Source organism: Leopardus geoffroyi, chromosome X (genome assembly GCF_018350155.1).
Source record: "Leopardus geoffroyi isolate Oge1 chromosome X, O.geoffroyi_Oge1_pat1.0, whole genome shotgun sequence".
Taxonomy (NCBI): domain Eukaryota; kingdom Metazoa; phylum Chordata; class Mammalia; order Carnivora; family Felidae; genus Leopardus; species Leopardus geoffroyi.
The window spans coordinates 13111060-13137694 of NC_059343.1; the positions used below are offsets into that span (position 1 = coordinate 13111060).

Below are 26635 nucleotides of genomic sequence, written 5' to 3' on the forward strand. Positions count from 1 at the left end.
TGGTCACAGGCCGTGGTTGGGCTCCAGCTGTGCCTGTGACTAGCTGGATGGCCCTGGGCAAGTTATTTATCCTCTCTGCACTCCAATCTCCTTCTCTGAAAAGTGGGAATAACATCACCTGCCTTAAATAAGGCACGCAGAGTCCCTAGCAAGGGGTCGAATGAGAAGCATCTAGTGAGTGTGCATGCAGTGTCCACTGCTTTCCCTCTTTGAGGTCCAGGTAACATGTTACTGTATTCAAAGAAGACTTCGCCAACTTTAATTCTCCTCCCTGCCCAGGACTCCTGAAATACCTGAACAGATTAGAGACAGAAAAGGAAAGGGAGAGAGAGAAGGAATTTGAAATAGAGGAATGTGACGTGGGCTAAGATGGTAAAAGAAGTAGGACATTTAGAAGAGTAAGTAGTCCCGAATATTTGTAGCCTAAAGTAGATAGGTTGGGGGGAGCCTGGGCAGCTCAGTCAGTTGAGCGACCGACTTCAGCTCAGGTCATGATCTCACGGTTTGTGAGCTCGAGCCCCGCGTCGGGCTCTGTGCTGACAGCTGGGACCCTGGAGCCTGCTTCGGAGTCTGTGTCTCCCTCGCTCTCTGCCCCTCCCCCACTCATGCTCTGTCTCTCTCTGTCTCAGAAATAAATAAACATAAAAAAAATTTTTTTTCAGTTGATAGGTTGAAACGATAGGTTCTAGAATGTCATGTTACCATTTTCAGAGTATCCTGTACAAACTAAGCATTTGATAAATGAGACTGGCTTATCCAACAAATTAGTGTCACACGCACTGCACAGTCACAGCCCTGTCCTCGGTAGGAGGTGTTGCAGAGGGAAGAGCCTGGAGGCAGGGAGAAGCTTTAGGACCACTCTGGGTTGGAGTCACCATGCACTGGGCCCAGGGTGGGAGGGATGGGAATGAAATCCCAAACTCGGTCTTTCTTTCTCGAGACGCAATCTACAGGACTTGATAGCTGATTACAAGTTGGGAGTATAAAAGGGAAGAAAAACTAAATGCATCCAATTTTAAGCCTGATAGTCTAGGACAGTGGTTCCCAATCGGGGCGAGTGTGTCCCTCAGGGACATTTGGCAATGTCTGCAGATGGTTTGGGGTGTTGCAACTTTTGGAGGTGAGGATGATACTACTGGCAGCCAGTGGGTAGAGGCCAGGGATGCTGCCACATATCATAGAGTGCACAGGATGGCCCCCACCACAAAGAATGATCCCACTCCCAATGTCAATGGTGGCAAGGGAGAGAAACACTGGACAAGGAGATTGATGATAACAGAAATAGTCAGGAGGAAGAACTAGTTTGGAAGCATGTAAAGTTAATTTTAAATAAGTTGAATTAGAAGTCCTAGGAGAATATCCAGATAGATAAACAGGTCAAGCAGGCAACTGAACATGTTAGGTTCAAGTTAGTTAAATGAAGTATATACGTGAGTCCCGAACAGGGGTTGGCAAACATTCCTGTAAAGGGCCAGGTAGTAAGTAACCTTAGAGAAAGAGTAGGGATCAGCTGTAAGCATGGGCTTACAATATCTTTGCAGCTCTGAATGAGAACACTGTCCTCTGTCTCATCATTAATGGTGTATGGTTTGTGCCTATGCTCTCGAGGGTGTCCCAGGCCACACACAACTTCTTCAGTGATCTCCCTCAACGAAAGTCTAATCCCTCTGTGCTGTTTGGTCTTACTAAGAACTTCCGTGGATACAGCGACTAGTGTTCAAAAGTCAAATGACTAGCCCACACTTGACCACAGACAGCAATATAGAAAGGCAGACTCCAGGTACAACGAGGGGCCCACGTCCCAAACACAACAGACGTCAACACCAGTCACCAGTAGTGAGGAGGGCGCTGGGTCATTCTTCCTCAAAGGAGGAAGAAGGCAAAGTGTTACTCAATAACAAGCTGCCTGCCTTTCCCAGAGCAACTAACCTAGAGGCTAGCAACGGGAGAAGGCCCAGAAAGGGGGCAGGGATGGTAAGGAAGCATACTGCTAGTGGGACTGGTAGACTCAGAACAATGTATCATTTTATGGTAGATTCAGACTACTAGGCCCCAAAATGATTAGGACTATACATGGTCTGTTTTCTCATGTAATTCATATTTAGTCATATTATTTATGCTTAGTTGTGTATTTATTTCCAAGGAGAGGGGAAAAGAAGGACAGCAAAGAAAATAAATCTCAACTTATATCTTCACATACAACATCAAATTGTATCTTCCTATATAACAACAAATAGACATTAGTTTACCATGAGAATTTTTAAAAACAAAAAGCCCACTTACTTGCCAGTTCAATGATTTCCATCCTCTCCCCATCGACATCCTGACCTACAAAACTTAAGTCCTTCTGCTCAAACTGACTGATCAGGCTTGGGTTCACCTGGAAAAACAAGAAATTAAGTGTCTTTGGGCAGAAGTATCAGCTTATGAAAATGTCCATCCATTTCAGTGATGCTCTTAACTAGTAGCTCATTTCTATACCCAGCTCCCAAAGCCTATTTTTAAACTCATGATGAACCTGAGAAACAGGCTAATCACAGCCCCTAAATCTGAGAAGCCCACCTTCTGTCGCTCAAAGACGAGATTCAAAAAGGACTGTGATGCAGATTTCTGACTTGGAGCCTTGAGATTAGCTATTTATAGCTGCCACCATATTTGCTTCTTCGAGTTATGTGTAATTAAGTATCTCTCCTCAAATCACAAATCTGCTTGAGGATTAAAACTATCTTATTTCCCTTGAGACTCACCCCAATGCTTTCTCTACGTATAGTTACATAAAAACTCTAAGGAGAAGCTTAGAGCAATTTTTCTGCTAGAATATTGGTTACAGATGACAGGTTGATGACCTGGCGCACACAGCCCCTTTCCTCGTTCATCTCGTCCCTAGTCCTTCCCGAAACTTTTCAGCCTCTCCACAGAAAGCACTTGCTCACCTAAAATCAAAGTGGGGTCCCACCTATTGTCCTCAATCTTAACCCCATAGGCTTTTATGTTATTTTTCTAACATTAGGTTAGTTTTCATAATTTGTAATTATTTTTCCTTTTTCTAACAGCTTTATTGACATATAATTCACATACCATACAATTCACCCACTAAAAGTGTACAATTCAATGATTTTTAACATATTCACAGAGGATTTCAGCTATGACCACAATTGATTCAAGAATATACCTTATCCCCTCTAACCATCATCCCCTAATACCCTCATCACCTCCCCACCAGCCCTAGGCAACCACTGATCCATATTGTCTCTTTAGATTTGTCATGTTAATGGAACCATACAGTATGTAGTCTTTTGTGACTGGCTTCTTGGCTTCTTTCCTTAGCATAACATTTTTAGATTCGTCTAGGTAGTAGCATGCATCAATATTTCATTTCTTTTCATTGTCAAATAATTCCATTGTATGGATATACCACATCTTATTTATCCATTCATCAGTTGGTGGATATTGGTTGTTCCTTTTTTTTTTTTTTTTTTTTTAGCTCTTATGGATAATGCTGCTTTGAGCATTTGCATATGAGTTGTGTGCATGTATATTTTCATTTCTCTTGGGTTATATATCTAAGGATGGAATTACCGGGTCATATGGTAACTCTGCATTTAACTTTTTGAGGAACTGCCTGATGATTTTCCAAAGTGGCTGCACCATTTCACATTCCTACCAAGTGTATCCTCACCACCACTTGTTATTATCCATCTTTTTTGACTATAGCCATACCTAGTGGTATTTCTTTGTGGTTTTGATTTGCACTTCCCTGATGATTAATGATGTTGAACATCTTTTCATTTGCTTATTGGCCATTTGTATATCTGTTTTGGAGAAATATCTAATCAGAATCCTTGCCATTATTTATTATCCAGTTCTAAGAATCCTTTATATATTCTAGATATAAGGACCTTGTCTGATATATATTTTCTGTTATCTTTTTTTAATCCTGTCCATTGGAATGTAAGCTCCCTATCAGGAGAGAGACCGTGTGTGCTTCCCCCTCCCATCTCCAGTGCATATCAGAGGCACGAGAAGAATGGAGGAATGGATGGCCACAGTATTGTGTGCACAGTAATTCTCACACCTTCTAGCTACCACTTAGGCAAAGCAGCTCAATAGTTTTTGTCCCACCAGTTAGGCCAGTTCCCAATGGAAATAAGACCAAAAATGGCCTATACTCAGCAAAGTGTTCCCTAATTGTAGTGACACTGTTGATAGCCTACCCGGCATCGACTCCCAGCGGTCTTCCCTCAAAACAGAACCGTGGACTTGTCCTAGCATCTACTCTACCCCCACATGACCCATGGGATTCCATCTCCCCCATTCTAAAAGTTGGTCCTGACTGGTCTAAGCCAACATGATAAGCCTATCCCTCTTGGCTAATGAATGATCCAAGAACTCAGGTTTAAACCCGGTTTAGCTTTGCCTTTGGAATGGTTACTATTTCAGAGGTGGGCAAGTGATCTGTATTGATCCAATCAGACTGAAGAAAAACTTCCATGTCTAGGAGAGATGCGTGTTGCCTCAGCTGCAGCTGGTAGCCATCTTGCATCTATGAGGGAAACCAGCCTAGGACAAGGTAAACACCGAGAAAAGGGTAAGGCCGAGAGAATCCCAGGGATAGTAGAAGCCCTGATTATACCATGCCTGGAGCTTGCCCAGCCTCTGAACTACCTATTATCTGATATAACTAGTTTCTTTACTGTTGAGGTTGGTTTGAGTAAATAACAAGCAGGGATTTTGATTCTTCCCAGCCAAAAGCATCACAATTGATACACCAATTAATCCTGGTATAGATAGTCTGCATCTTGGGGAACCTATGCTTCTCATGTGACAATCTCAACAGTCACTCTTAGTAATCATGTGACACTAAGGCTCTTGCTCAATGTAGATTTCCAAAGAGATTCCCAAACCAAGAACTCATTATGTGATACCCAGAGATGCATCCCTAACCTGAGAGACATACGGTTCAGAAGATGTAAGTGCCCTTTACCCAAACCTTCCAAAATAAAGGGCAGGGGGTTAAGGATAAAGATGATGACCTTACCTTGGTCTAGGAGACAACAGTTAGGGTAACATAGAACCCTGATAATGTCCCTTGTGCAGATACTTAAAGATTTTGCCTTTGAAAAGCCAAGAAGGGCTGAGCCCAATGGATACCACAGAGCTGGACACCTTTTCCAGAGGTCCGCTTGTAATCACCGGAGTTCCTTTAACTAAGCATCTACATTCCATAGTAATTTAGTGTGTGGGCCATACCTCATACCGATGTCTGTGCCTTTCTTCTATAAAAGGAACATCACCATAAAGTTTCCCTATAAAGATACAAGAATGAAATTAAAATCAAAGTAATCAGTTTTGGAATCACATTGATAGCATATGTATGGGGGACATCTCTTTGATCTCTATCCATATGTTAGAGGCCCAAGAATTAACTAGACTCCAGATAGTAATCTAGATTTTCTTTTCTTACAGTACAGAATAGGAATAGCTTCAAAACCCTAAAACAATTCTCAAGTACGCCATCACCATTGCATAAAGGGAAGCTCTCTGTTAGACAAGTTCACCGTGGAGTCCAAGAGATGTGCCCTCCTTTTATACACCTACCTGCAGTACTGAGAGGGGGAGTAACGTCTGCACCATCCCTCCTGTGCAGATTCATAACAGGGCTCATTTTACAAAAGAACAAAACAAAACCAAAGGAACGGAAACGAAACTGAAGGACTTGCCCAAGGCCCCACCCTGCTGGCAGCACAGTTCTGTCTTGAGCCCAGACACCCCCTGCACCTGGTCCATGCTTTCTCCACCATACCATCCACCTCAATGTAGTGGCCAAATTGGTTTGCACTCTGCCTTAAAAATAAGCCTGTCCTTCGACTCTAACATTTGACCTGTAAGAATTTACCCCGGAAAATAGAAACAAAGAGAGTTCACCATGAAGATGTGCACTGCTTCATTATTTACCAGCGGACAATTGGAAACAAGCCCAGAGTCAGGAATAGAGGACTGCTGGATTAAATGAGAGCACATCTATACCAACACTTCTGGGTTTTTTTAAGTTTTTTAAAAATTTTATTTATTTATTATTTTGAGAGAGAGAGAGAGAGAGAGAGAGAGAGAGAGAGAGAGCCCAAGCAGGTGAGGGGCAGAGAGACAGGGAGAGGGAGACAGAATCACAAACAGGCTCCTCACTGTCAGCGTGGAGCCCATCACGGGGCTGGAACTCATGAACGGAGAGATCATGACGTGAGCTGAAACCAAGAGTCAACAATTCTTAACCAGGAGTGCATGGCTCACGATCACGTGCGGGGCTGCTAAAACATGCCCATGTCACTGCAGGTGCTGCAGCCCAGGGCAGCATGTGGGGCATGACCAATCTGGCAATGGTCACAGTGACCGGGGGGATGCCCAGTGACAGCAGTGTCAGGCGGATAGCAGTGGCATCTGTCACCAGACCCCTCTCAAGAGCGGGCCCCCCTGGATCATGTGCAGAAGCAGGACGGCACTGGTACCAAGCAGGTTTTAACACTAGAGCAGCGGGAGAGGCCAAGAGCCACCCCCTCAGCGCCAGCCATCATGACGCAGACCCCCGGCACACGGAGAAAACCCGCCAATGGTGCTGGAGCGCATTGTCCAACTACAACAGAATGGCCGGCAGTGCTCAGTTCAACAGGCAGGGGGTCACCAGACTCTCCAAGACGTCACGAGGCTGCGGGCAGGGTATTCCCACCAAGACAGACCAAATGCCTCGTGCCTCCTTTGAGATTTTTGACTCGGATAAAGCTCACATCAGTTGTATTCTCGCATGACTGATATGATCGTTTATCACAACTGAACTTCTATTTGCGATTTTGTCCCTATAGATGCAGCTCCCGGGTGATGATGTTAATGATAGTGAATATTTACCACATGCGTTTTAGAAAAATCGGAAATAGGTGCGCACAGGGAGCTACTTTGAGAGAGCTCCAACATGCCACCGAGAGGGGGCTCGTTCACGACAGAGCCTTTGTACTCAAACTATCGGTTCATAGAAATGAAAGGAAAAATGGTAACTAATAGCACAATAATGCCCAGTTGGGGGGAAAAAAAGAAGAAGAAGCGTATGTATCATTGTGAAGTTACAAGAGAAACCATTTGAATGCTCTGGACCTAACTTTGAAAGGATCCTGATTCCCTTATGACCTCTGACTTTGTGATCGATCTTTTCCTCCTGTGGGCCAAAATTTCCTCTCTGCTTTCTCCATTACAACAGATGACCTAGAAATCCAATAACAGAGCCTACCAATATTGACAGATGGTGAGGAAAATGGCAAAAATCTCCACATTACGATATAAGGAATTATATATATCTATATATATGCTTTTATAAATAAAGTTTTATTGGGAAAGCCACGCCCCTTCATTTATGTATTGTCTAGGCTTGCTCTCCCTCTAGAATGGCAGCGTGGAATAGTTGCAACAGAGACTGCACCAGTCCCCTACGCCATTTAATGCATATGTGGCTTGGGTAAATTATTTCACCTCTCTGCCCCAGCTTCCTCATCTGTAAAATGGGAATTACAATAGTCCTATTTCATAGGGCTGTTGTAAATAAATCATGTGATTGCTATTGTTATCGCTAGACTAGGAAATCCAAGCAGGAAAATGATGGACATGATGGGGACTTGTCCCTTCAATTCTTATAACCAGTGTCTAGCACATAAGCAGGTAATCAATAAATATTTGTTTAATGAATGAGAAATATATATACAGGGGATATGATGAAATATGGTTTCAGAACTTTGGAAATACTGTTTTTTGCATTCAAATTCTTTCCCAATGGCTTACAAATCTGTCAAGAACGAATTAACAAAACTAATCCTTTGCCATATCCATGAAAAAAATTCAAATTTCCTTTAAAACTATATGTTGAGAATCAGCTCAGAATCTTAGCAGTCCAATTCTCTTTGAAGCCTTACAGGGCACAGGCTGACTCAGTCAGTGGAGCATAGGACTCTTGATCTCTGGGTTGTGAGTTCCAGCCCCACATTGGGTGTAGAGATTACTTAACATAAAATCTTGAAAGAAAGAAAGAAAGAAATAAAGAAAGAAAGAAAGAAAGAAAGAAAGAAAGAAAGAAAACACCTTAAAAACAAAATCAAACCAAGAATGCTCATTCTGGGGCCCCGCCCCAGGGATTCTGATTTGGTTACTCTCAGGAGAGTGCCTGGGCATATGGGTTTTTACAAAGTGCCTCCTCCCTGTGCGTTCCGGGCTAGGAACCACTGATCTACACTGTCACTGAAAGTGCTGTAGGAGAACAGTCAATGACAAGGCAAGATGCTAACTGCTGCTGAATGTGGAGGGTATCTAGGTGTGGAGTGAAAAGACTGCGGGGTAGAGACACCATGTTATGAAGAGCGGTTCTCCAGATGGATTTATCAAGCGCACACACACCATGGCATGATCTTGGCCACAGGGGAAATCCTCCACAAAACAACAGTCTTCCTTTCAATCCTAGTCTTTCTGGAGACAAAATCAAATGCAACACAGGAGCACCTGGGTGGCTCAGTCGGTTAAGCATCTGACTTGCCCTGAGGTCATGGTCTTGTGGTTCATGTGTTCGGGCCCCACATTGGGCTCTGTGCTGTCAGTGCAGAGCCTGCTTTGGATCCTCTGTCTCCTGTCTCTCTGCCCCTCCCCAGCTCATGCTCGCTCTCGCTCTCTCAAAAATAACATAAACATTAAAAAAATCAAATGCAACAGAGATTAAGTGCACATAAGGTTAAGGTTCACTTAAGAAGTTAGGCGCCTGGGTGGCTCAGTCTGTTGAGCGTCCAACTTCGGCTCAGGTCATGATCTTGTGGCTCTTGGGTCCGAGGCCCATGTCGGGCTCTATGCTGACAGTTCAGAGCCTGGAGCCTGATTCTGGGTACCCCCTCTCACTCTGCCCATCCCCCACTCATGCTCTGTCTCTCTCTCAAAAATAAACATTAAAAAAAATTTTTTTAAGAACCAAGTGCCAGCAAAGCTTTAGAGAAAAGCAACTGATAAAAGTCTTAAAACCCATAAAATGCTCCCAACATAGGCAGCAAGACACCAATAATAAGTACAATAGGTTTCTCAGAAACAAAAACACTTTGCCAATTTACATCATCTCCTTCTCTAATTTGCTACTGGGTAAATTCTGTCTCATACATATTATTTTTTCTCTCTTTCTTTCCTTCTTTCTTGAGAGAGAGAGGGTGCACGAGCAGGGGAGAGACAGTGAGACAAGGAGAGAGAAAATCCCAAGCAGTCTCTGCCCTCAAACTCACAAACATTGAGATCATGACCTGAGCCAAAACCAAGAGTCCGACGCTTAAGTGACTGACCCACCCAGGCTCCCCGATACATAATATATTCTTTTTTTTTTTTAATTTTTTAAAATGTGTATTTATTTTTGAGAGAGAGACAGAGACAGAGACAGAGACAGGACAGAGTGTGAGCAGGGGAGGGGCAGAGAGAGAGGGAGACACAGAATCCGAAGCAGGCTCCAGGCTCCAATCTGTCAGCACAGAGCCCGACGTGGGGCTCAAACTCACAAACCGCGAGATCATGACCGGAGCTAAAGTCAGTGGCTTAACCAACTGAGCCATCCAGGTGCCCCCAAAATATATTCTTAATCTATGCATGATCCTGCCCACTCCCACTCTCGTGTTAGTAATCCTAGCAACTGAACCTGAGTTATTTTTTGCTCCTTTTCAGAGCCAAAATTTTCCCCTTCCAAAAAGCTATATAAAGCCAAAAGGTGAAGGAAACCAAATGTCTATGGCTAGAAAAATGGATACACAAAAATGGACCATACATACAATGCAATATCATTCAGCCTTAAACAGGAAGGAATTTCTGACCATGCTACAACATGGACAAACCTTGAGGCTATTACACCAAGTGAAATAAGCCAGCCACAGAAAGACAAATTCTGGATGATTCCACTTATACGAGGTCCCTAGAGTAGTCAAATTCATGGAGACAGAAAGTAGAACCGTGGTTGCTAAGGGCTGCAGGCAGGGGGAATAGGAATTTGTTAAACGGGTACAGAGTTTCAGTTTTGCAAGATAAAAAAGTTCTGGAGATTGGTTGCACAGTAATGTAAATATCCTTAATACTATTGAACTGCACATGTAAAAACATTAAGATGGTAAATTTTATGTTACACGCATTTTACCACAATTAAAGTATTTTTTAAGTTTATTTATTTATTTTGAGACAGAGCAAGAGGGACAGAGGGAGCACAAGCAGGGGAAGGAGACAGAGGGAGAGAATCCCAAGCAGGTTCCACATTGTCAGAGCAGAGCCCAACTTGGGGCTCGATTCCAGGAACCTCGAGACCGTGACCTGAGCCAAAATCAAGACTCGGACGCTTAACTGACTGAGCCACCCAGGTACCCCCACAATTAAAATTTTTAAAACTGAAATTTATACAGCCCCATTCTTGCCCCCACCATTCCCTCTTCCCCTAACTTCCCCTTTATCCAAACCTCCCATCCGCATTGTTTGCAACCTATCTTACTGAACTGCTCTCAAAAACCCAGCAGATCTGTCTTCAGTTGGGACCACAGTAACTCCCCCTTTCCCCATCTGTGACCTCTGTTCCTCTGTGCCTTCTGCTGGCCCCGTTTACTAGCTGTTTATCCTCAACTGGAGACACCTGCCCAGAGCTGTACCCTCCCTTCTTCCCCCACTTTCACTCCTAAAAGCCATCACCCACATGCTGTTGACCCACATTCTGTACCTTCTGATCCTTCCCTTTCACCTGGGCTCCACAGCTCCTATTTCCAGGGGGCTAGAGGAAATCACCCATGGCATGGACAAAAGGTAAAATCGCTACCTGATGGGTTTTGTTACCTCTTTCCTCTTGACAGCACTGCCTTGCCTTTGCACAAATAGCTTTTAACTGCTGCACGAGTGTCTTAATTCGAGTCACTTCGAAGACTGTCCAGAACCATGCCCTGTGCTAATCAGGCACTACCAGGAGCTAGAACTCTCTGTGTACGTGCAAGTGTTTGCTGGTATTTGTCCAACGAAGAGGTTGTTCAGGGTGTGGATATGTGGTGTGTTTGGCTTGCATAGTGTTGGCGGACACACGGTGTTTTAAAACTTTAAATATGTTGCCAACATTTAGAAACCATGAGATTTCTCATGAAACTCCAGATTTCCAGATTCTGTTGAAAATTTAGACGACTGGCAACAGTGAATGCACAGTCCTTCATGTGACTATCAGTTTTAGCAGTTACTCCTTTGATGGATCAAGTCCTTGTCAATTTGCCCCAGTCCCCACCACTCCCTACTGCCTCTCTGACTCTAAGGCCTGATTTAGCTGCCACTGATTGTTGAGCTTAAGCTGTGGCATCTCTTATACCTGGCTGTTTGACTCATTTACATTCCCAGCCCAGTCCTACTGGCCCAGCTGCTCAGCCCTATGTTGATTCAGTGTGTGTGTCTCTCCTCAAGCCAAGCGTGTGGTTTCAGACGGGCTTTCAGAAGCCAGAGTGGGGTCTACATTTCCTGCTCTCCCTGCTCTCCTTTCACAAGACACTCCGGAAAGCTGTGGAATCCTGTCCTGGGTCTCTCAGCACAAGGCAGCTTTCAGCTCCGCAAGCTGTTTGGGTGTTTCTATTCCCCCTTTAATTAAGGTCCAGCCATTTGGTATAGTGAGGTGGTCAAGAGCTCAGGCTCAGAAATCAGCTGAGTGACTTTCTAACAAATAACCTGGCTAAGATGCCTTTCTCTCTCGTGCAAAATTCGCCTGGGTCCTAGGGGTGTTGAAACAAATAACTGAAATCATGCACATGATGTCCTAATTTACTGATGCTTAGAAAGTGTGCAGCCAGGGCCAGCCACTATCTTTGTCTTTCTTTACTTATTACTTTTAGATTTTACTACACCGCTTCCTTAGTTTTTATAAAACATCTCATTTCTTTTAAGTATCTAAACTCCTCCTCTTTCCCTAGTTTTGTTTGTCATGATCTTTTACCTCAATTTGCTAGTATAAAAATGCTAATTTTCTATTTTTGAAATGCGATTCCTTGCCTTTAACTCTACAGTTTTTTCCTTGCTCGAATCTCTTCCCCTCCACCCGGCTTAGTATTCTTATCCTATTTTTAACATCTCTTTTCTTAGATTTTTCTTTATGCTTCTGCCAGTCCCTATTAGCAGGTGGGAAGCAGAGAGACTAGAACGACGGGGAGGTCTGCTCATCCTCACCCTAGGCTCACTGCTTCTCCCCTCCCACTGCCATCGCAGGACCCCATTCTTTTTTTTTTTTTTTTGTATATTCATTAAAATTTTTTTTAATTGGAGTATAGTTGAAATACGATGTTATATTCATTTCAGGTGTACAACATAATGATTCAGTATCTCTATGTTATGCTGTGCTCACCACATTGACTCACTCACCATTGACTATATATATGCCCTATACTTTTTATTCCCATAACTTACTTACTCCATAACTGGAAGCCAGTATCTCCCACTCCCCTTCACCCATTTTGCCCAACCCCTCACCCCATCCCCTCTGGCAACCATCAGTTTGTTCTCTATTTATAGGTCTGGATTCTGCTTTTCATTTGCTTATTCATTTGTTTTGGTTTTTTTCAGATTCCACATTATGAGTGAAATCATATGGTATTTGTCTTTTTCAGTCTGACTTATCTCACTTAGCATAATGCCCTCTAGTTCCATCCATATTGCTGCAAACGACAAGATCTCATCCTTTTTACGGCTGAGTAATATTCCACTGTGTAAATGTACCACAGCTTCTTTCGGCATTCATCCGTTGATGGACACTTAGGTTGCTTCAATATCTTGGCTATTGTAAATAATGCTGCAAGAAACATAGGGGTGTATATATTTTTTTTTGAATTAGTGTTTTTGTTTTCCTTGGGTAAATTCCCAGTAGTGGAATTACTAGATCATATAGTATTTCTAATTTTTTTTGAGGAACGTCCATACTGTTTCCCACAGTGGCTATACCAGTAGTGGGGCCCCCCATTCTTAATACTGGGTCATACCCAGGGGTGCCTGGGTGGCTCAGTCAGTTAAGCATCTGACTCTCAGCTGACAGCTCAGAGCCTGCAGCCTGCTTCGGATTCTGTGTGTGTGTGTCTCTCTCTGCCCTTCCTCCAATCACACTGTCTCTCTGTCTCTCTGTCTCTCTCTCTCTTTCTGTCCCTTCCTCTCAAAATAAATAAACATTAAAAAATATATATTAGGTCATATCCAGAACTTTGAGAGACTTGCAGGTCTTATCGTATTGACAATATCCCCTTCACGTTAACGATCCTAACAGCCACACTGAAATAGTGCCTTTTCTGTGCCGGGCACTGAAGGACCCACATGCATAACTGATTTAACCCTCAGAAGAACCCCCTGAGGCAGGAGGCATTCTGGTGTCCGTTTTGCAGATGCAGAAACTGTAATGTAAGCACCTACACGGCCAGGTACTGAGAGCTGGGGCTGGGGGGGCCTCCGATGGGGCAGTGTGGCTCCTGCAGCGGGGCTGTTGGCCTCTCCACTGGTTCCCATGGGTGAAGAGCTGGGCACAGAGCCAGTCCAGTAAGGGTCACATAAATGCCTTCTGTTGTTGTGTCCCAGACCTGTGAGTCCCCATATCCACAAACACGTTAGCGAATGGTTTCCCCAGCAAAAGGCAGGAAGGAGCAGGGGAGAGAGCTACCCCGCACAGTGGACTACCGGCAGGGAGGCGGCGAGGCTCGCCAGCTGGCATGCTCCCATTGGTCTCAGCACGACAAATTACCGTGCCATGGACTTGCAACGTCCCTAAATCCCCGGTGACTTCTTTTAGATTGTTTTGTAAATCACCTCATTAACCGAGCCAAAGCTTTTTGTATGGCGTGATTATTTTCCTAAACCTCCTAACAATCTAACCACACCAGGAACTAGAAGCTGTTTTTCTCTATCAATGCCTTGATAAGAGATAAGAAAGCAAAAGCAATTTGTCTAGCCGGTGAAAATTTGTTCCACCTTATCCCCTTGCCTTTCAGTGCTTTCAAATTGGAGATTGACCACTCTGTATCTCCAAGGCCACGTATTTAGCCCAGATCCTTAATGCGGGCACTCACTCAACACTTCCTGGTTGGCCTGTTGCCTGTTCTCTCTGAACAAAACCTTTTTTTCCCTTAGACTGAAGCAGGGCCAAGCATTTTAGTCAAGTCCTCCTCCTCATCCTGACGAAATGCAAAGAAGATCCCCAAAAGGAAGTGAGTCTGTTCCTAAAGCACTCAATTTCCACTTGCTGCCAACATCATGCTCAGGAGCTTGACACAGGTGTGTCAAGTCTCACCGTCCCTTGTCATCTGCCCTGATGATGAGGGTCATCTTCTCAGAATTCTGATGGGAAATCACCAGGACCTGGTCTCCAGCTGGATAGACTGCACTGCAGAGGGCTTCTAATTCCTCTCAAAATGTGCCACATTCTCCACTGCACTGGACACCCCTACAGGGCAAAATGGCAGCCACTGGCTTTTTAAAAAACTTTTTTAATGTTTATTTATTTTTGAGAGAGAGAGAGACAGAGACAGAGACAGAGCGTGAGTGGGGGAGGGTCAGAGAGAGGGAGACACAGAATCTGAAGCAGGCTCCAGGCTCTGAGCTGTCAGCACAGAGCCCCACTCGGGGCTGGAACTCACGGACCGTGAGATCATGACCTGAGCCGAAGTCGGACGCTTAACCGACTGAGCCACCCAGGCACCCCATCATCCGCTTGCTTTTAACGACCCCACCGCCCAGCACTGTGCTCATGGGGTGGCCCTTTCCCTCCTCTGCCCGCACCCCCCACCCCACCTCAAGTGCTCAGGTCTGCTCTGCACCCTTCTACCCCTACAGCATTCCTGTTTCTAAAAGCAAGGGCTCCCGACCATTTGGGTGTTGGTTTGGAGAACAGAGTTTCTCAAATTGCACATCAAATACGGGATTGCTTTAAGAGGAGTCTACTCTAGCATCCCTACCAGTGCATAAACACACCAGATTGTGCAGTAGTTTTTAAAGTTTATTTATTTATTTTGAGAGAGAGTGGGGGAGGGGGACAGAAAGGGAGGGGTGGGGTGGGGTGATAGAATCCCAAGCAGGCTCCTTGTTAGCTCGGAGCCCGATGTGGGGCTCCATCCCATGAACTGTGAGATCCTGACCTGAGCTGAAACCAAGAGTTGGATGCTCAACAGACTGAGCCACCCGGGTGCCCCCCAGATTGTGCAGTATTAAAACATGCTACCTGCACGGTCCGAAAAGCACATTCTTTCTGGTAGGTGGCAGTTTGGTTTGAAAAACACACTTAGCACAAAGACATGCTCCCTTTCCTGGATGTCTCAGCAACATATCTGGGACCTGACTAAAAAAATGAAGCCTGGGGACGGTAATATTTTGGAAACTATAATCATCAAACAAGTTGTCAGCTGTCCCCTTAATGAGCTCTGAACCTTGTCTGAATTGCTTTGTATTTTACTTACGTCCCCATCTCTCACACTCAGTTGAGAGCCACAAGCAAAATGATAAAGTTTATTTTTGGAGTCTTAAAACCCTCTCATAAAAAAGTTCCCTGGTGCTTTCCCTGGTTCCTCTCTCACCTGAGCCTGACCCACTCCATCTCCAGTCATGCCTCATTTTTGATTTCTCACTCTTCAAAGCACTCCACTTAATACTTAACCTGCTCTGCACCATCTCGCCCTGCTTTTCAGATGTCATCTAATGAGTTAATCAACCAAGTAAGCATGTCACTGTGAGACAAGTCCTGCCATCTATGTATCCAGACAAAATGTGGTTTTGAAAAATTGAGGGTGTGAGGCGCCTGGGTGGCTCAGTTGGCTAAGCGTCCGACTTCGGCTCGGGTCGTGGTCTTGTGGTTTTTGAGTTCGAGCCCCGCGTCAGGCTCTGTGCTGACAGCTTGGAGCCTGGAGCCCACTTCGGATTCCGTGTCTCTCCCTCTCTCTACCTCTCCCCTGCTCACACTCTGTGTCTCTCTGTCTCTCAATAATAAATAAACGTTAAAAAAATTTAAAAAAAAGAAAAATTGAGGGTATGTAATTTACATGCAATGAAATCTACAGATCTGAAGGGTATATAGAGCTGTTTAATGAATTCACCAGTGGTAAGATGCATGTTTTTTTAAACATTTTTTTAAGTTTACTTATTTATTTAGAGAGAGAGAGAGAGAGAGAGTGAGTGAGGGGCAGAGAAAGAGGGAGAGAGAGAATCCCAAGCAGGCTTCAAGCTGTCAGCACAGAGCCGGACGCAGGGCTCAATCTCACAAACTGTGAGATCATGATCTGAGCCCAAATCAAGAGTCCAACGCTCAAGTGACTGAGCCACCCGAGCACCCTAAAATGCATGCTTTAGGAGTCGCATTTTGGAGAGTGATTATAGTGGTGGGCTGTGAGGTCAGGGCCACCCATTCCAGTAGAAGACTAGAAACTATGTGAGAAGAGTGGTCCAGGCCTGTTCTGACCATCCACTGACCATGAGCCTCATCCTGTCACTACGTGGTATATTTAGGCAGGCAAGCAGACAAGTGGGGAGATACCCTGAGTACTTCCCAGGAGGGTAACAGCCTTACTGCCTGGGACTACACCACGTTCGGCCTGTGCTTCTTGGTATAGACTAGGATTTGGCAAGCCATGGCAACTCCGAGGCAAACCAGGAATCCCCTGACTATGTTCAGCCCTCAAATGAAGAATGGTTTTTACATTTTCAAACGCGTGGAAGAAAAAAATCGAAAGAATATTTCATGACACATTAAAATTACATGAAATTCACATTTCAGCCCCCATAAATAAAGGTATACTGGCACACAGCCACACTTGTTCCTTTACATATGTGCCTCTGGCTGTTTTCACACTACAATGGCAGAGTTGAGCAGTTACATCAAAGATAGTGTGACCCCAAAGCTGAAAATATTTACTCTCTGGGCTTTAACAGAAAAAGTTTATTAACCTCTGGTTTAGAACATTTAGGTAATAGACTTTGGGCTGGTAGATCTCTCCCTTCCCATGTTTAAGTGTTGATGGGAACACGGACAGCATATACACAAATAAACCAACATTTTGGGGTGGGGGAACTTTCTACTTTGTAGTGGAAAGAAATGCAGTAATGTAGTAATGGAAAGAAAATGAAAAAGAAATGTAGTAATGAAAAGAAATGCAACATAAAGTACAATAATAAAGGGTCCTTTTTGTTCTGCTAATAAAGCAAAAAGACAAATGATAAAAACACTAGCAAAGCGATTAGAGAAAGCAAGAACAGTACAGTGTAGTTCACATCATTATGAACTGGTTCACCTCTTCCATCAAACAATCTGGCAGAATTATCAGTCATAAATGTGTTCACACCCTTTGACCTAATAGTCCGAGTCCTAGAAATCTATTCTAAGGAAACAATCAAAAGAACATAAACACTGTGTCAAGATGTTCACATTACCATTTTTCTAACAAAATGCTGGAAACATCCTGAAGTGTTTAGAAATAAGAAATGAAACAGGGGCACCTGGGTGGCTCAGTCAGTTAAGCATCTGACTCTTGATTTCAGCTCAGATCATCATCTCACGATTCATGGGTTCGATCTCCACATTGGGCTCAGTGCTGACAGCATAGAGCCTGCTTAGGATTCTCTCTCTCCCTCTCCCTCTGTTCCTCCCCTGCTTGCACATGCTCTCTCTCTCTCAGGATAAATAAACATTTAAAGAAAAGAAAAGGTCATGAATATGCAATTAATACTTAGGTGAAGTGTTAGAGAAATGCAGTCTAGAAAAATATCTTGTTTGTGAAGACCTTTGAACCAGCTTTGATAATTTCCCCCCACACTGTCATTAGTCCTTTAATAAGCAAAAGCCTTTGTAGATAAGGACAACACACACATACAGAACGCAGGACAGGAGTGAGCCTCTGGGAACACAATTCTTACAAATAGAGCAAATGATGATTAGCAGTACTTTGGTCCAAATCAATTTATACCTATAGTCTCCACTTCCAAAAACTCAAATTCAACTCATCTCGCTGCATACATGAAATATGTATAGCTGTTTGTATGTCAATCATGCCTCAATAAAGTGGTTAAAAAAAAGAAAAAAGAAAAATCAAATTCCTAGTTTTCATGAACCTTAGGGAACTAAGGACTCTAAGAAAAAAAAGGAATTTGTTCCTGATGAATATAAAAATCAGAATCACTTTAGTAATCCAGCCTTTGTGTCCACCAATATCTTTAGGCTTTGGTCCTATTCCAAAGTATTCTCTTTTACTAAAAAAAAAAACAAAAAAAATAAACAAAAAAAAAACAAAAAAAAAAACAACAACAAAAATAAACCTTTACTTTTCTGTTTTTCCATTCAACCCAGAGCACTGCAATCACAGGCCCATAAATCAAATTTAAATAATGAATGAATAGCATCAAATGCTTTCCATCAAAACTATAAATTATTTTCAGAAGCAATGTAAGCAAATGTATTTTGTTCCATTTTGCAGAAATATGCTGATGAGGGGGCTGTGGGGGGAGCCTTACAAAAGTAATGGGCTGACTAGAGAAAAAATGCTGCAAAAGAAATACGCCAACTAGGGGGAAGAAATCCACAAGATACTATGGTGCTATTTGTTTTTATATATATATTTTTTTTAATTTTTTTTTTCAACGTTTATTTATTTTTGGGACAGAGAGAGACAGAGCATGAACGGGGGAGGGGCAGAGAGAGAGGGAGACACAGAATCGGAAACAGGCTCCAGGCTCTGAGCCATCAGCCCAGAGCCCGACGCGGGGCTCGAACTCACAGACCGTGAGATCGTGACCTGGCTGAAGTCGGACGCTTAACCGACTGCGCCACCCAGGCGCCCCTGTTTTTATATTTTTATGACACTCAATACAGCCATGGCCAGTGGTCGTATTGGTATCTCTCATCTCCAACACGACACAAGTGCAAGGGCAAAACCTTATGCATCCTGAGGCTCACAGGTTCACACACTCATATGACATTTGCAAACTATGAAGCACAGTTTAAATTTAAGGGCAGGCCTGGGGCGCCTGGGTGGCTCAGTCAGTTAAGCGTTGGACTCTTGATTTCGGCTCAGGTCATGATCTCATGGTTGATGAGTTTGAGCCCTGCGTCCAGCTCTGCGCTGACAGTGAGAACCTCCCTGGGATTCTCTCTCCCTTTCTCTCTGTGCCCCTCCCCTGCTCTTGCGCTCTCTCTCTCCCTCTTCCAAAATAAATAAAATAGACTTTTAAAAAAAAATTAAGGCAGGCACGGAAACAACCCAAATGTCCATCAACTGATGAACATATCAACAAAATGTAGTCTAACCATACAATGAAATAGTGTTCAGCCCTAAAAAAGAATGAACTGCTGATACGTGCTACAATGTACATATACCTTAAAACATTATGCTAAATGAAATAAGCCAAACACAAATATCATATATCATATGGTTCCACTTATATGAAGTGTTCCTAACAGGCAAATCTGTAGAGACAGTAGATTAATGGTTGCTTAGGACTGAGGGGGGCCGGTCATAGCTAAAAGGAAACAGGGATTCTTTTTGAAGTGACAAAGATGTTCAGAAATTGACTGTCGTGGTAGTTGTACAACTCTGTGAATATAATAAAAAACAGTGAACTACATACTTTTAGTAGTTGAATTGTATGGTATGTAAATTATATCTCAATAAAGCTATTACAATTTTTTTTCAAAGTAGGCAAAAGATATTAATTAAAAGCAAGGATTTTTCGGGGCGCCTGGGTGGCTCAGTCGGTTAAGCGTCCGACTTCAGCCAGGTCACTATCTCGCGGTCCGTGAGTTCAAGCCCCGCGTCAGGCTCTGGGCTGATGGCTCAGAGCCTGGAGCCTGTTTCCGATTCTGTGTCTCCCTCTCTCTCTGCCCCTCCCCCGTTCATGCTCTGTCTCTCTCTGTCCCAAAAATAAATAAACGTTGAAAAAAAAAATTTTTTTTTAAAATAAAAGCAAGGATTTTTGTTCTCTAGTCAGCCCATTACTTTTGTAAAGCTTTGTTGTATTCAAGACTCATAAAAATCATCGACATTACTTTTATGCCTACTATAAAGAAAAACAAATCCTAAATCAGTCTTATTTCTATCAAGACAGATCAAAATTTAAAATATTTTGAAGACAATGCTCTTTTTTAGAAGCTTAGTACAATTAGCAATGAATCTTTTACATAAAACAGATACAATTTTAAAACATTAACTTTCTCACTAACCATTTTTTGTCTCTTAGGCAATTATTTGAACAAAGTTTCAAAGTATTTGAAAACATTTGAAAGCTGAAGAATCACTACTAATATCCACAGAGAGAAAAAAATTCTTATATTCTTAAAGAAAAAAGTCACTTAGAGAACAATGGTTTCTTATCCAGAGAGAGTAAAGAAATGTGCCTTGAAACTTTTCTTTTTTAAATTTCATTCTTACTGGGAAGCTTTATATTCCTTAGAAGCTGTTTATCACTGGGCACCTGGGTGGCTCAGTCGGTTAAGTGCGGGGCTCTTAATTTCGGCTCAGATCATGATCTCATGGGTTCATGGGATCAAGTCCTGTGTCAGTGCAGATTAGGAGTCTCTCTCTCCCTCTCTCCGTGCCCCTCCCCCCCCAAATAAATAAATAAACTTAAAAAAATTAAAAGAAGCTGTTTATCATCCATAAAGGAGAAACTCATATTTCTGGTCTTATTCTTCGTTAAGAGGTCATTTTTCTAAGATATGCTTATAACTTCATGGGAATGATGCTGGACACCCAAGATACCTGGGTTCCCTTCCCCTGCTTCCGGCCCTTTCAGCACCTTTCATGTTCCCTTTCATGACACTCTTTCCACTTGTTTTGAGGCCCTGGGGGAGGACAGGGCTGATATTTGTCCTGGGCACTACTGTATCTGCAGAATCTAGCACAGTGCATATGGCACAGAGTAGGCACTCAAGATGTCTTTATTAAACTGAATTCAGGGCTCTGGGGTTTTTCTTGCTTTATGTTAGTCTCATATAATGTGTTAATCTATGAAAATAAGTTCCACAGAAATTAGAGTAACCTTATCGGGAGTGAAAGATGAGCAAATATCAGATGGCAAGCCACATCATGTTTTCCTCTCCCCGACCTAAAGCTGCTGGGGGAACAGAGAAATATACTTCTCAGACTTAATTGCTCTACTCCTTAAGAAGTTTGTAAATTAGTGGCTGACACCAGTCAGACATCAAAGAAGTAAACAGGGAGCTAGCTGGTTTCATTGTAGTGGAGAAAACTGTGGCTTGGAAAGAAGTGGGTGAATCAGGGCTCTCCCCGTGCAAGGTCATCTCCAGGAGCATCGGTAAATCACAGAGCAGCCCGTTGGGCCCGGTGTCGTGGCGGTCAAATAAGAAGGGGCCTTCACAGGCTTTCTACCAAGCCTTCCGGGGAGACTAGGGGGAAAGCAGGAGGAGCAGCAAAGGCAAATGGGACAGGTGGGATAAAGAGTCACAGCACCTGGAGCTACTGGAAGGGAAGCTGGAGAGGTGGAAGGGGCAGCGTGGGCTCCAGAGGACTCTGACTGCGGCTGTGTCTGCACAGAGCCACGCGAACCACCCGCCCCGACCTCTGAGAGAACAAACGATCGTAGACACTTACTTAATATTGAATTTTCAGTTTTGAAAACAGTTCTTCTGATTCCCAGTCTCATTGTTCCTCCCAAATTGCCAGGGTTGTGTTCGGGCATATCAATCACCTTAGAAAACAAAACAAGTCCGGTTTTGCCATTTATACAAATGTAATTTCCCAAATTTCAAGCTTTACTTTTAAAGTAACAATCATTGGTTGGGTAAGGATGTTCCCTAGACAATAAAACCTGATCATTCCTTCCAATTTTCTTATTCAAATACAGCCATGCTTTACACACTCCTCACAGTAGGCTTCCTTTTCATCTCTGTTCTAATCTTTCATTCAAATCACTTGTACAAAATGTGTCAGGACCTTCTTTATGACCTTCCATCTGTCATTACTCAAGACGTCAATTCCAAGCAATGTTCACACTTCAAGTTCTGGACTTCTAGGGCCACTCACTTTGGTATTCGCATCCCCCCCCCCCCCACTGCCCATTTCATTCCCTAAAGATTCTCCATAAGCAAATCTGTCCATCCTTATGGAGAAGTACACCAAAAAGACTTTTTTTCTAGAAAACCTTAGGATTCCTTAAAAAAAAAAAAAAAAAAAGATAATGTCATCCATTCTAGCACATTCTCTGTGTCATAAATTTCAGCACCACCCTGGATCTCTCCCTCTTCCTCATGACTCATCTCTCATTTGTCAAGTCCTATCAATTTACCCCCTTCCAGACTTCCTGCATCCATCCATGGCTCCAACCATCACCCAAACCACAGCCCCTCAACCCAAGCTATAGCCAGAGCTCCGCATTCACGTGACCCCAGTCCACCCTGCACACTACAGGCAAAGCAGTTGTGGTATTTCTCCTGCTTGAAGTCCTTGACTGCATGATATCAGTGCAGCCTCGCCCTCCAGCCCCATGTCCCATGACCTTCCCCTCACACCCTGAGCTCTGGTCATGGTGGCCTCCTCCATTTCCTCCAGTGCATCTTCTTCCCTCCTGCCATGAGAACTCTGCACATGCTGTTTCCTCTGCCCAGAACATCTCCCATTCCCCTACCCTCTTTTCCTAAATGAAACCATCCTCAACCTTGAGACCTTAGCTCAACTATCCAACATGAACTCCTACAGGAGTTTATATTCTCAGGCACCATAGCCTAGTGAGGACCCCCATCTCTGCCCTCCCCAACCCTGCACTTCCCTTGTTCATGTCTGTAGAGTGCTTTGCCTGTGAGACTATACAGCCTTGAGGGCTGGGGCAGTGCTCTCTCTCCTTACATTGCATTCCCGGCCCCTTGCATATATGGGACTGGCGCATGGTATATACTGAATGAATGCATGCATGAATGAATAAATGAATGAACTCAGACCAAATAATTTCAGATTTATCTTTATGATTACTTCATAGAAATTCCAAAACATGATTTTTACGAAAAGCCTGTTCTTGTTAGTCATTGCTCTGTTGTTTCCGTTCTGTTCGCTACGATCTCGTGGTTTTGTTTCATCTATTGTTTTGTCAAGCTGTTAGAACAGACTACAGTCGGGCAAGTTAACGTGTTCTGATGAAACTGCTCAGGTTTCCCTCTCATAAAACCTTTCAGTTTCCCCCCACACACATTAAATGCCATGTAGTGCTCTATAGAAAACCTGGACAACTAGAATTTCCTGAGGTAAAAATTTTCCCAGAACTTGTATGATCTTATCAGCGCCCCAGAACTTTCCGAGCCATCTGAACCCTGCGTCCCAAGTGCACTCCAAGAGTCACCGAGGGGAAGGGGTGGAGAAAAAAACTTGATTACTCCCCTTGTTGGATGGAGTGCTCAGTTCTGAAGTGCTCTAGACCTTGACATCTCTTTCCTATCTTCTCTGGTTGGCTATTTATGGCTAGATTAAGTATTACTGGAGTGAGGTGAGAGAGGGCATTAGGTTCCAGTTCTCAAAGCTGAGCTGCTTATAAATGCCCAGCCCCTTATGTATTTTCTAGGAAAAGGCAGATAAGATTGCGCTACCCACCACAGCCTCAATTTTCACTGCAGTTCAAGACAACCTGAACCATGTAGGAAGAGCACAGCGATGACCCCCCTAACGCCCCCCACCCCCGCTTCTTAGAGGTGTATTCTGGTTGTTCGATCCACTCTTACTTCCTGTATTGGGTTCTTCAGCCCAGGAAGAGTCTTTTAACGTAGTTTGTGTAGTTACTGGCATGTTTGGTTTTCAAGAAATGTTCCGCCATGCACCACTGAGAAAAGTCAAATGACCCACCTGAGAACAGGAAACCTGCCTTACTGCTTACTTGAGATGATCTTGACAGACACAAGACCACATCATATCTCCAAAAGAAAAATGCAGTGGGCACAGGGGCTGCCTAAGAGTGTTAAATACTCCTCCAACGTAAAGGGAAGTCTGGAAATCCCTAACAGAGCAATATAAGAATATTATTTAAAAACATGGGGGTAGGGGCACCCAGGTGGCTCAGTTGGTAGAGCACATGACTCTTGATCTTGAGGTCTTGAGTTTGAGCCCCACGTTGGGGGTAGAGTTTACTTAAATACATACATACATAAAAATAATAAAATAATAAAAGCTTGGAGGTAAATATCAGGAGAACCAGCTGGAAGACTTGAGGGTGGCAGAGAGGGGGTAAGGATTACTGAATATTTTCATTATAGGCCTTTTGGAACGAGTTGGCTTTTAAAACTTTGTATGTGGTATTATTTTTAATGAAAATACAAATTTAAAGCCCAAACAGTGCAATCTATCATTTAGACCTTCCACTAGGGTGTTAGTTCACATTATCCCTGCTGTTTTCAGAAGCAATAACTACAACCGTCTCCGAACATGATGGCACAGAAAGAAATCCCAAGGTACAGCAGCCACAGCGATCCTCTGATTAAAACACGCTAGCACAGAAACCAGAGGAGAAGGCACAGAAGAGGTTAGAGAAAAGATGGGGGTGCAGGTGGAAGTAGCTTTCCAATGGTGAACGATGCCCCGCACGGCAGTGAAAGGAGAAAAGCACAGCAAGAACTGACAGGGGAGTCTCCGTTGTCTCTGGGCTGGCTCAGAAGGCCACATCTGGGGATTCTCATCAGACACTCAGTCTTCTGATGGAAGCCAGGCGCAAGCCAGTGGAATCCAAACACACCAAGGGGAAGGTTGGGGAGGGTAGAGAATACACCGCAGTTCTGGACAAGCCAGGCCCAACCAGCTGCCTTCAGTTACAGTCGCCTCCGATGAGCTCAAAAGTTGCCAGTAGGACTGCCTCTTGGGTTATAAGCAGCCTGATTCAGCAACAAAATTCGGGAAAACGTCTCTGTGCCTGGTATTTCCCTCCACAAAAAGCCTGAGAGACATCAGTTTCAAAACATATCCTTTATCGTGACTGGAGTAGTTAAAAAAAAAACAAACTCAAATATGCGTTAGTTTTAATCCCAACATTTCCAAAATACCCTACATTTGCATCTAAGAGGAAAATGCCTCTTCCACTGCAAAAGGACTGCCTTGGCCTGCTCTGATTTTGCCGAAATACTGGCTGTTGTCTGATCCCCACTACAGAGCTGTCCTTTCTTGGAACTGAGCCAGCCATATAGCATAAGAAAAATAAAAAAGGATCAATAAGTAACGAATATCGGTGGTGATAAAGCTTTAGATGTAAAAGTACCACATAAGGATAAATACAGCCCTGATTAACCTTTACCGAAGTTTCCGCAGCCCACGATAAAAGTGTAATGGGTTCAAGACTGGGTTCATGCGTCCCAGATGCCTTAACAACAGAGTCTAGGGAAGTTACGGTCTCTTATCAAAGATGAAATTCCAGCATACGAGGTAGTACACACTGACTGACCCAACAGAGCCCTGGTTAGGTCAGTTTCCCTTACGTCCCTTGCCTTTGGACATTTCATATGGGGACGCTGAAGGAGCCTACTCTCCCAAGCCAGCTGTTTCCAGTCTCTCAGGCAACACACAGTGATTTTTCTCAGACTTTCTACTATATTCCGCAAGTATTCTTTACAAGGATTTCCCCAACCCATTCCCTTCCTCCCGTCCATTAGTTTTTCCTGATCATTTTTTTTTTCAAGCCTGCTTCTGATTTCGATTCTTGATGACTCATGTTCAAGTTGTGCACAAAGTACGAACAAAGTGATGTTCAAATCTATACTCTTCTGCACGTGGCACTCAGGTCCCACCTCACTCGGGAACCCAGTCTGGCTAAGCTCTCCCCAAAGCGTCCTAACCTGTGGTTTCTACCTTGGATGGACAGGTTCATCGCTGATGGCTCCTCTGCTCCCCTCCCACCACTGCTCTACACCTATATCACCTCTTCATTACTTTTCCTAAAATGCCTTGCCCCCCCCCCCCATTCCACATGGGCCCATGCTTTCGGGCACCCTCCAGTTCTCCTTACTGACCCATGATTAACGCCATGTTATTATGCTAACCCTACCAAATAAATAATACGTGGCAAAAGAGACTTTGCAGACATGCGTATATTAAGCCTCTTGAGACGGCAAGGCTGTCCTGGATTACCTGGGTGGGTCCGATGTAACAACAGGGTCTTTATAAAAGAGAGGCAGGAGGGTCAGAATCAGAGGAGATAGATGACAGTGGCGGTCAGAGAGAAAAGAGAGAGAGAGACTGGAATACGCTACATTGCCGGCTTTGAAGATGGAAGAAGGCACCATGAGCAGGCAACCTCTAGAAGCTGGAAAGGCAAAGAAACAGATCCTCCCCTAGAGTTTCCAGAAGGAATGGCAGCCCTGCCTGCCTACCCACTTTATACTTGTCCAGAACTGTAAGAAAACAACCTGTGGGGCTTTTTTTTTTTTTTTGGGGGGGGGGGGGGTTTAATTGTGTTGTTTTAAGCCACTAAGTTTGCGGTAATTTGTTACAGTAGCCATAGGATACTAATACGGTCCTTCGTTGTATACAACCTTAGCCTCCTCCATCATTTCCTTACCTGCCTCCTCTCATAGGCTAAAGGGTGGGCTCATCAAGCACAAGGACTGGAGCTTCTTCTCTGTCTCCAGCAGAGTCCAACACAGTGTCAG

General features: G+C 43.8%; 1 protein-coding gene across 5 annotated transcripts in view; it reads right to left on the reverse strand.

Annotated features, from left to right (window-relative positions):
- The window catches only part of CTPS2 (CTP synthase 2), a 106374-nt gene that overhangs the window by 16041 nt on the left and 63698 nt on the right, over window positions 1-26635 (reverse strand). For all 5 annotated transcript variants that reach the window (XM_045472922.1, XM_045472920.1, XM_045472919.1 and 2 more), the window contains 3 exons: window positions 21615-21711; window positions 5251-5306; window positions 2284-2380 (listed from right to left, as the gene is read on the reverse strand). In XM_045472922.1, coding sequence (XP_045328878.1) covers window positions 2284-2380; window positions 5251-5306; window positions 21615-21711 — 250 coding nt within the window. The remainder of the gene's footprint in view (window positions 1-2283; window positions 2381-5250; window positions 5307-21614; window positions 21712-26635) is intronic.